At 32.5% G+C, this 12016-nt stretch overlaps 1 protein-coding gene across 3 annotated transcripts in view; it reads left to right on the top strand.

Moving 5' to 3' along the window:
* The window catches only part of FRM-1_7 (DEAD (Asp-Glu-Ala-Asp) box helicase 1), a 101950-nt gene that overhangs the window by 33400 nt on the left and 56534 nt on the right, over positions 1-12016 (top strand). For all 3 annotated transcript variants that reach the window (XM_051211949.1, XM_035731805.2, XM_051211948.1), the window contains exon 3: positions 6613-6717. In XM_051211949.1, coding sequence (XP_051072072.1) covers positions 6613-6717 — 105 coding nt within the window. The remainder of the gene's footprint in view (positions 1-6612; positions 6718-12016) is intronic.

Genomic DNA, 12016 nt, shown 5'->3' with positions numbered 1-12016 from the left:
AGAACTGGACTAGTTTCTAGTTATCAGTTACATACCTTTAGGATGATAAACTCTTTAGAACTACCGATTAAAACTACCTATCTGGAAATCCAATGCTTGAAAGTACTTATATTCATAAGTGCCTTTAAAATGAGATCAACGATGTGATTTGTTCGTGACTTTTACTCGTTTACTTAGCCCTGTTACCCCTCGTGGAGAAGCATAGGCCACTTCATCCTGAGCAATCCTTTCCCGTTGTTTTCAGTTGCTATTCATTCTTTTGATGTCGGCTTCCAGTTGCCAACGCAATGTCTTCCTCGGTCTTCCTCTTTTCCTTTCCCTTTCAGGATTCCAAGTTAGGGTTTGCTATATATAAAATCCTTTAGGTGGTGCCTCAATTTTTAGTGGATCCAATATAATTGGTCTGTTCAAGAGTTCTTCAAAATTCCCTATGTTAGCGGGACATAGACCGTATTGAAGCATGCTCAATGCATGATTGCTTTGGTGCACGCTGATTGGCTAATTCTTATCCAATCAGCACTAGTCGATAGTTGGAGAACACTCTAGAATCTTCTCATGTAAAAACTATAAATATACTGACGTTTTCTCCATTGTGCTTCTGACGTGCTTCTTACTTCCATCTAACCTTGTTATTTGGAATATAATCTCTTCCTGTTCAACCGTGTTTTGATTTGGGGACTTGTCGAGTGAATCGGTGTCCGAGAATACTAAGCAATAGGAATAGCTGGGTCATAACCGTAAGAAAGAGAGAGTTTATAACACCCTACCTACCTGTTCTTTTGTTCTTGACATGTCTCTCTGGTTTACTATATTTCCCTGCGAGTTTCTTCATTGTGTCATATAGTTGTTTCATATTTCCTTCTGATGCAGTTTTTTCTGCTGTCGTTACAAAGTCTTCCACGTATTTCTGCTCGTTAGTTCTAACGCTCTCCTTCAATTACTTGTTTATTCCAGTGTATTCACCTTGTGCCTTGACTTTCTCTGTTCTTGTTCGGCTGCTGTTAATTGCTGTATTCGTTTTCTTTCTTTCCCGAGTCTTGCTCAGGGTTTCGATAGAGATCCATCCCTTATGATGATGCTTCTTGTGTCCCAGCCCCTCCTGACACATTGAAGTTACTGCTTTCTTGATCTCTTTCCAGTTGTCCTCCATAGTACCTTTCTCTTCTTCGAGTAGATCTTGTAAGGCTTGGAACCTGCTGTTGAGAGTTATCTTAAATTCGTTGAGTTTGTCAGTATCTCGAATGAAAACTGTATTGAGCCCTTGTGTTGTTGTTTCTCCAGTTGTTCGGTGCTTCTTTAGCTTTAGTTTCATCTTTTCAACCACCAGGTAGTGATTTGAAGCTATGCCAGCCCCTCTCCTGGTTCTCACGTCTTTCATTGGTCTCCTGAACTTTACGGTGATACAGATATGATCGATCTGGTTCTACGTAGTGCGATCCAATGAAACCCATGTTCCTTTGTGTATGTGTTTGTATGGGAAAATTGTGCCACCTACAAGCATTTTGTTGAATGCACACAGGTTTGTAAATCTGTCACCATTCTCGTTCCAGTATCCCAGTTAGTCTATGTCGTCCCATGATATCTTCATACCCAGTGTTGTCTATTCCGATTTTGTCGTTTAGGTCCTCTATCTGGATTGTTAGGTTCTTTCCTAGACACTTCACTATGATCGAATGTAGCCTCTCATAAAACTGATCTTCGTTGCTGTCATTGGTAGGTGCATAGCACTGGATAACATATATTGTGATCCCCTACTCCTTTGCTTTGATGGATGTTTTGATGATCGTGGATTCATGAGATTCCTATCCCACAAGTGTTTTACATGCTACGTTGGACAGCATCAGAGCAATTCCTTGAGTATGTAGAGCACTTTCTTCTTCGTGATCAGCATCTCTCTCGAACTTATTTGTTTATGTCCAGCTTGGTTACGGTGGGTTTCACTTATTCTGAGCACCACCAAGTTGTATGTCCTCATTTCCGTAATTATTTTACCGGTCCTCCCGGTCTCTCACATTGTCTGGACATTCCATGTACCTACATTAATTGTTGCTCCGGTTGTTAGAAGTGGCACTGACCTCCTGATATCCAAAGAATCTCAGCTCTCCCGGATCGAGAGTAATCCTATAATAGCTACAGGCGGAGTTTTCGTGGCTTAAAAAGCAAAATAGTTCATCATAATTTCATCTTGTCCTTACCCAATATATGCTCCTTAACTCACTGACAAAATTATAGCATACATTATTGTTCCAATCATAATCGCGTGGTTTGTTTCTGTTAGACTCTTAAAGTGGTTAATGTTACTTGCCTTACAGAAGGAAAGATGTTTCTTTTACATTATTCATTTTTAAATAAAAATCAGAAATATTTTGTGCCCATTGTTTTATCTACCGACCACGTTAGTTATAACTAATACACGATTTGTTACTGGACTGTTAATATTTAATAAAGTAATTTAATTTTTTAATAAATATCGTATTAGTGTAATCTTTTGGTCCATTATAAAGATTATCATTGAATTACCCAAAACTCCATAAAACTAATAAAATAAGTAATAATCATATGGTCATTATTACTGAAGTTCAAAATAAATTGCCAAGAGTTCTAGAGTGAAACAGTTGCTTGTAAGAAGTCAACTATGTAGAGACCATCTGCACACTATTCTGGAAATTAATTCATCTTAATAATATGAACCAATTAATAGCAACTCAGTGTCTGGAATTAAATATTTTTCGCTCTGATATTTAGAGCTGGGTTCCATTTTGTTTGGCTGAGTATAAATGAGTTATCTCCAACTAGAACAAAATAGATGTTCGATGAGATCCAGATTTTATATGTATTCTCAATTGATTTCTATCTGTATTATAAATCACTTTTAAATTATATAACTGTAGTTTTTCTGATCAAATGTATATTGTTTGTGCATTTATGTAATAAACTCTGTCTGTCTGTATATTATATATATCCAACTACTTATAACTCAGATGAATAATAAAAATAGGTCAGTAATGTATACATTAGCCAAATATACTCATTATTCATCCATACTTAAAAAGGTCAAACTGATATAATCAATTTCCTTATATTACATATAAAGTTCTCTTCTTATTCAATCACACCCTTTTTACTTAAAACATATTGCACAACGGAAAAAGAAAAGATTTAGAGAGGAAAGCATATGTAATTAAAAATTTTTTTGTTATTATGTATTTCCTATTTTTATAGTCAGGAGGTTAACATGTCTGATTTATCTGTATGTCACGAAATATTCCAAATCTTTTAGTTATAATGAACTAAAAGAATTCATTTATTGATTAGTTATAAATTGAGGGTTATTTCAATGTATTAATCAATGCTATATATATATATATATATATATATATATATATATATATATATATATATATATATATATATATATATACGACATCAGGTCAAGTACATCACACTGGTAACAAAAATTAGTCTTCTCTCTAATCAATAATGTTAACTAATTTATTGTCCCAATTTATATACTTACTTACAAACGCTTGTTACTCCCAATGAAACATAGGCCACCGGCCAGCATTCTCCAACCCACTACGTCCTAGGCGTTCTCTTCTAGTTCCATCCAACTATTGTTCATTTTCCTCATGTTTATCTCCATTTCCCGGCGTAATGTGTTCTTTGGTCTTCCTCTCCTCCTTTGGCCTTCAAAATTTCATGTGAGGGCTTGCCTCGTGACACAGTTTGGTGCTTTCCTCAATGTGTCCTATCCACTTCCAGTGCATCTTCCTGATTTCTTCCTCTGCTGAGATCTGGTTTGTTCTCTCCTACACTCGGTTGTTACTAATAATGTCTGGCCAACGGATGCGAAGTATTTTACGTAGGGAACAGTTAAGAAACACTTGTATCTTGTGGATGATGGTTGTGGTAGTTCTCGAGGTTTCCGATCGATACAGTAGAACTGTTTTGACATTTGTATTGAAAATCCTGACCTTGATGTTGGTTGACAGTTGTTTTGAGTTCCATATGTCCTTCAGTTGTAGATATGCTGTTCTTGGTTTTCCGATCAGCACCTTCACATCTGTATGAGACCCACGGTGTTCATCAATGATGCTGTCCAAATATGTAAAGGTTTTACATCTTATTAGTAAATTTTAATTTATTTGTATTTACCCATCTTGTAATTTCGATTTTCAGTTTCAATTTATAAGAAGTTGCAAATTCTGAAGTAGTTCTTTATTCATTTTATTTAGAAGATTTGTGAAAATTTTGGTATTTTGATGGGTTTAAATATTTCAACAACTGGAATTATTATTTTCTTTTCTGCCGAAACAGTATACTGTGTATCTATGCATCTATTAAATTATTGTATACCATTAAAGAGAACTCTGAAAAATCAATTTCTTGTAATGTGTGCCCGGTTGTTTGTTTTTAAACTTTTACAAATATAATTTTCTGTGAACAACATACGTTGGATGCATTGAAACTAATCGTTTTGTTTAATATTACTCTCTGTTTACATTAGTCTTAATTGTATTCGTATCAAAATGATTTTATCTCTCTTCTCATATGTTACGATCTCATTAATAAACCAAGAAATGTATGTTATTCTGTGTAGAACTACTTCTTAATATTTGAAATAATAATAATATACCAACCAAACCAGTAAGCTTTTAATCAACTAGTAATTAGGCTCAACCTCTGTTCTTTTCAATTCGATTCAGATAGTATCATTGATTTTTATAAAATTAATGAGTATTTCAAAGTTGAACAGACAAATTTGTGCTTAATGAATGATTTGAGTTAGTCATATATATATTTTCAGAATGGGTTTTGTGGAGATTTTTAGAAATTTCACAGGTTGAAATCATGAGTCAATTGAAGCTAGATCACCATGGAAAACCTGGAAGATACTCCTGGAGTTCTAGTGAAAAGCCGTTACCAGTGGAGTTCAACCAGGTCTGTTGTGAGATATCAGCTCACTGAAGACAATGGTGTACGGTGGCGCAACTTCGTGGGTTGGTTGCAGTTAGACATTAACATCGTTGGATGCCGGCTCAGTGGTCTAGTGGTTAAGTGCTCGCGCGCGAAACCAGTAGGTCCTGGGTTCGAATCCCTTGAGGTGCGGGATCGTGGATGCACATTGCTGGGGAGTTCCATACTAGGACGAAACGGCCGTGTAGTGCTTTCGGGTTTCCCATGGTGGTCTAGCTTCAATTAGCTCATGATTTCAACCTGTGAAATATATATATCTGTATTAATACTTATGAATCGATATTATTATCTTTCACATAATTATTGATCGCAACTTATCTTTTTAATATGATGTAATTATTAATAATTTTATAATTAATCGATTATTATCCGATAGTTTTAACCTTCAAAATGTGTAGAAACTTCCAAGAACTTATTTATCTAATCAACATAAAATTACTTTATAATAAGTAGTAGCATACAGTTTTACAAATAAACACGTTTCAACGCGTACTTTATAATAGTAATATGACATAAATTCTCATGTTATATATATATTATTATTACTATTTTAAATATAATACAAACCTTAGTTTTATTGATTGAGGACTGTTGTTTGTAAATTGAACATTGATTAGTTCTTATCTAAGAAACCAAAGTTATTTATAATGATAATACTAAGCAAATTTATTAGTAGTTTACATCACAATTTTTATATCAATAAATAGTTTCAATGATCAATAGAAGTATTCAATTTGGACTATGAGTATGAGTAATTTGAGTTATATTTTTATACTTTAAAAGTAAACAATTATGGTTGATAAATAAGTGTTTATATGAAATTAGTTCATTTATTGTCAAGTTTGTAGTTTTTGTTATATATTGATGGGAGTTTTCTTTTTTTTTTGAAAATGATGTATCACAGAATCTTTGTTTAATATATTCTATTTGAATTGCCAACCATGGATACCTAATTTTAAATAAAAATATTTTTTGTGTTTGTCACGATTTCAATGGAGCACTACGTTAAAATCATATGGATCATATTCTTCTACTTTAATTACTTATCTATGTCCTCGCCATTGATATATGATAATCTGTATAATACATTAAGAAATGAGGTTTTTAAGAAATTGTTTAGTAATTAGTTCCGGATTAGCATTCAATTGATTTACTTATTATAACAAGATTATCAATGATTTGATAACTTCTGTGACTGGTATTGAGCACGGTCAATTTTTCTATAACTTCTATGAATTCATAATTAAAAAGAAATCACTTTAACACTGGTCAAATTTCACAAACCTCTGTCATAATCAATTTTCGACTTGTATTATGTAACATACTACTCTAACATTGATATTAAGAAATAGCACATTTTAGTAAATACGTATTGGTTGAAGTTAGACATGAATGGTTAAGCATTCGCACGCGAAACTGATGGGTCCTGTGTTCGAATCTCGCGAGGTGGGATTGTGGATGCGCACTGCTGAGTAGTCCCATAATAGGACGAAACGGTCATCCAATGCTTCTAGGTTTTCCATTGTGGTCTAGCTTCAATCGACTCATGATCTCAACTATTGTAAATACTTACAATCAATCATATCAAATTTCATCATTCTTGTAATTTATGTTTATTTTTATGTTGTTTTCCAGAAAAATGCTCATGGGATTCATTTATTTGAAAAAGTTTGTAAACAATTAGATTTACAAGAAACTGAATATTTTGGCTTGACATATCGAACTAGTTTACGTGTAGATGTAAGTATATCACATTACTATGATTAATAATATTCCAAATCTATTTGATCATTTAAAAAAGAAATAATGTAGTGATTATACGTGATCACGTAATTTAATCCTAATAAATAATAACTGATATTAGACTAATTACTATTTGTTTTATAAATATGTTATACCTAATTGTTATCATTCGTTTCTTTTCATTGATTGAGTCTTCTTACATAAATACACGTAAGTTTGACATTTTTCTTGCATAATTTATGTGGAACGTGTTTTGGCTGAATAGTCTGTTTCATTTGTACATGAGAATGATTAATGAATTTGAAAGGGGGAAATGTTTAATCTGAATAACTTTCAAATCAGCTTTCCCAAAAACTAACACCAAATTAAGCATTTAACAATAAGAGTAGGTATTGTAATATATTTTAAACTATTCTGTTTAGTCTTGGATTAACCCACCTTTAAGATCATATTAATTAATAATTATTCATCCCTGACAGTCATCATGTCCACAGCTGAAGTGACGAGTAGTATGAGGTTGAATATGTGTGAACGCATTAGCTAACCTGAAATTATAGACAGACCTTTCATAGTTAAGTCGCTTTGTGTTGTTTACATCCTCCATTTTAAAACCACTTCGCTTATGTAAAAGAGCCTTACCAATTTACTTTAAGTTTTCGCACTTTCCTTGACACAACAAAATTATCCATAGAAAATATGCTTTTTTATTTGCATTTCTTTTGTTAGCCGTCTTTATCAACTGAGATCGAAAAGGTTGTCAGTGTAAAACGTGTTTTAGCTAAACGCACACCTATTTATCAATTTCTTACTATCCGTAAGACGTTGCGTGCTGTTCACTTTGTCTACTTGCTCAAACACAAGTGTGTTGTAGAGATTTAAAACTTGTGTCATACTAATCTTTACTAAAGTTAAATATGCATTGAGTTCTACTTAACTGAGAAAGCATGTCTATTAGACACGCAGACGATTGTGCTAAAGTTGTTTGACATGGACGACTATCGACCTCTTATGTTAATAATAATATCAAACATATATCTTCTCCTACGAGTTAAGCTTGCCAATTAACTGTTTAGATGATTACTATCAAATTAATTTTCGGGTAATCCTCTGTACAAACAATTTCAGTTATTTGGGTTAAGGAAAGTTATGTCCAAATACTATCCTTCATTCGCTGACATCTTATAATAAACTCAAAAGGAGATGGTTCACTGAGTATAACAGTCGTACTCAAACCGCCAGTCTACTTGAGTATGTCATCACCAGTACATAATCGAACTTGACACATGTGAACTTCCAAGGATGTTTTTAACAATGGATATACAGAAAATACAAGTCTATTTGTACATATCGTGCGTATGTTTAAAGGGATCTAGGACTGATATATCCTAATATTTGGAGAATAAAGTGTGTGACCTAAAATTGGATATTTACTGGACATATTACATATGAAGACTTCAGTGAGAGTAAATAGTTGAGGTTTATTAATTCACCCATATTCACATGTACAATGGTTTTGTAATAGCTTAGTTTTAATGCTTAGATTGTTTCTATTCTCGCGATACCAAATGAATAATTAATATACTATCAACTCTGTTTTTAACCAACACATCACCAAGTGACATATCTCACAAGTTTGAGAAGTGATTGAAAAGTTGTTTCACTGTCAGTGTACAATTTATATAGTAGGTTTGAGCACATGTAATATAATTATTTGTGATAACGCTTTCTGAGTAATTGGATTTAATTTTGAATACTTATTTATTAGACTTAGCAGAGAAACATATACACAGCTTCTTTCATTGATAAAAATGTAATTAAAATCCGAATATATAGTTTGATATTTGAAGATCAGTCAACGTGATTTTTTACCAAAGGCAATATAGTGATAAGGTTTTTAACGCATTCTAAATCCATCCACTTATAATTTAACTCCGAAGCGACTTGTATTTGCAGTTAAACATTTGAAGGTTACCAATAAGAAAATGTTATCAGTAGACATATGTTGGTATAAAGCTGTTTACTTCAACTGATTAAACTGTTTATTGAATCGTACTAAAAGCAAGAATATAACTAAATGCAATCATTTCAGATCACCACAGTATCTGATGCAAGTTTAAATCCCTTAAGAAAAACGAAGCTCTGTATACATAATTCTTTCAACAACAAAACTTAGCATTGATAACATTTAATAAATGAATGCTCAAAATCAATTTTTCAACTATCATTATTAAGATAAATTAATGCCTAACGAATTTTTAATCACTTTCATTTGGTTGCAATTTCATATACCATCATATTTAATGTTAGCCACTAAACTACTCATCTGAACCTATCAGTTTCATATCACATGACAACAATATGCAAATTAATAAACACTAATTACTTGAAATAATACTATTACCATTATTATTATTAATATTATTATTTTCACTTATAAAATTCTAATAGAAATGTTTCATTGATTTTGTCATAAGCATTAAAGAAGTTCTATTTATGAATTACATAAATTCAAGAAAATTAATTTAATATATGGTCAATAGATAAATAATAAAGAAAAATAAAAGACACCAAAAACAAATTAAACCAAGACCACTTACTTATATACAAATACTATTCATAAAGAATTATATATATATGTATGTATATTCCCTTATATGTATATAGTTATCTTTAAGTAATATCTGGACGTTAAAATTTTCCTAAAAAATATATAATTCAATGAGTAGTTAGTCATTTTTTACCCATGTTTTATTGTTCAGCCCATTTGAGATATTTTCAATCGGCGGATTACAGTTGATCTTTGAAATGTCATGTTTATCATTTTCAATATCATCATATGAAATATTTTGTTTAGTAAATAAATTTTTTGGGACTTTTCTTTGAATTCGGCATATGGACAACACTAGATGAAGATAGATATGAAAGAATGATCCACATTACTAAAAGTAACAGGGAAAATCAAAATATACTAAATATTATTATTATTACACCAAAACTATTTGGAATAATTAGGTTTTGGTAAATTATAAATTGATGCTGGTAAAATGAATGTCACTAAAACATATAATTCGATCTAAACCAACTATTAGCTTGTTAATTAAAGGTTAGATTTAGTACCAGCCTAACTGTTCGATCCCACTCTTAGTTGTAGTATTATTTTCATTTTTAATGAAAGATATCATGATCGATATATAATTTTGTGTTTTGATATTCTTTTATATACTAACCACTAATAAAACATGTGTGTGATCAGTAAGCGTCTATGAAGACCTTAGTCTTCATACACCTGAGAAAATTACGGATGATTTAGTTATTTAAATCACCACTTATCCTTGTTGATGAGGTTGTGAATCTTCATCGACTGAGATCGTTGGGCCACGTGTTGCGTATGCCTGAACACCGATTACCACGACGCGTAATGCTGACTAGTGTTAAGGGTGGTTGGAAGAAAGTTGCGGGTGGCCAAACCAAAACGTGACATTAGTCATTGAAGTCACTAACTTCTAGTCTGAGCCATGTTGGTAGATGCAGACTAATTAATTGAGATCGGCGTGACTATCGTAACCAATGATTGGAGACTCTGGGTGACATGGCTCAGAGTCGATCACAATGGCATCTGTGTATACACTCTCTGTCTTCCCTTAAACTATGAGATTAAAATCACTTCATGTCTTTCTTTCTATGAACTAATTCTTTCTTCCTGTACTATATCTTTATATGCAATCTCTCTTTTATATATTATCACCACTGAATTAACTACTTCTATGAATCCGGTGTCCATCTTGTTGTACTAATGAGGTATGGCAATTTGGATCGATGCACATATGTGCCTGATCTTACGTTGTAACTGACTGACTGACTGATTGATGAAACAAAGGAATAATAAGTTTAGTTTCATTTGTGTTTTATGATTTTCTTCGTACTATTGTGGTTTCGTACGTCTACGTTGATCATGTGAATACTTTCTTGACAAAAAAAATGAAATGTGACTTATAACAAAGGGAATAGACATTTGCATGAACTCTACGCGGAAAAGGGTTATGGGTAGTTCCCAAAATCATATTTTGGGTACAGATATGTTCGAAACTCTGTTTTCTCTTTCATCATCATCAACTTATCTTTAAATTTCACAAATATATTAATAAATATATGTCAACGGGTTCATGAATTTAATATTAACAAATAAAAAAAGATGATGGCATAATAATTCCTGATTATATAGTACTGAGAATTCGTGGAAAGTGTGAAAAATGAACTCGCCAACTTTTTTATTTTCCAACAGTGATTTAGTTTGTCGCACAAAGGTATATCATTTTCCTGCGTTACTTTATTCATGACATTTTTATCTTACAGAGATTTTAAATCATAAGTAATTGATAAAAAGTCATTTAGATGCCTTCAGAGTAAAGGCAAAATATTTGGAACGTAGGTCTTTTTGTAACGTGCTAGTATCCATAGATGACCTTAAGCAACTAATACGCAGTAAGGACGAGGAATACTAGTGCTTGGTGGTTAGCCCAATACTAACTATCCCGGAATGAAGAGAAAACACTCAATACCAATGATCACCAGTTCTCGATTGTTATTAAATTTCAGACATTCATTCATATATACAAGACCAGACCACGCAGCAGACAGTAACAGTATTGACAGGGAAGAACACCATTAGTAATGGGGGGAACGGAGTACTGGATACACAAACAATCAGTTCTAGTTTATGAGTGAAAAATGCTATAGCAACAATTTGCGGTTCAAATAAATTATTGGGACTAGGACAGTACTAGGTTAGTATATATATAATCTTAAAATAATAGCTTCAAAAGATTTTCACCTCGTACTTAAATAATCTCCTGCAACAGTTTTCTATCAATGAATGCAGAATATTGCTTAATGACTGCTTTCCTTTGGGATTTGCTTGATAAGAGAGGGAATATTTGTTGGACGCATTGGTTATTTCAGTCACCTGATAAATCTGATCTTTTTTACTAGAATAATTGTTAATGAGATCTAAATAAGGATACAAATAAGTCATTTGGCTACTATCAACTTAATATTCTGCAGCGTAAGTGAGGTGACCACTTAGTTTTCAAAGTTCTATTACAGTACTCAAAATTATGCTTTGTATTACTGAATGACAATTAAAATAGGCTTTGGAAGAAACAGAGCATGTGTAGTTAGTAAATATTCCACCTTAAATGTTTTAAGATTGATGAGCGAGCAATGCTGAAGTTGGGCGCAATGCGTCACAGAGGGACAAGGTTGTGAACATTTTCCGATTGAATTGCTTCGGATATGT

Source organism: Schistosoma haematobium, chromosome ZW (genome assembly GCF_000699445.3).
Source record: "Schistosoma haematobium chromosome ZW, whole genome shotgun sequence".
In the NCBI taxonomy this organism is placed as follows: Eukaryota; Metazoa; Platyhelminthes; class Trematoda; order Strigeidida; family Schistosomatidae; genus Schistosoma; species Schistosoma haematobium.
Note: the sequence above shows the minus strand (reverse complement) of the source record. Positions and strands in the feature narration are given on the sequence as shown.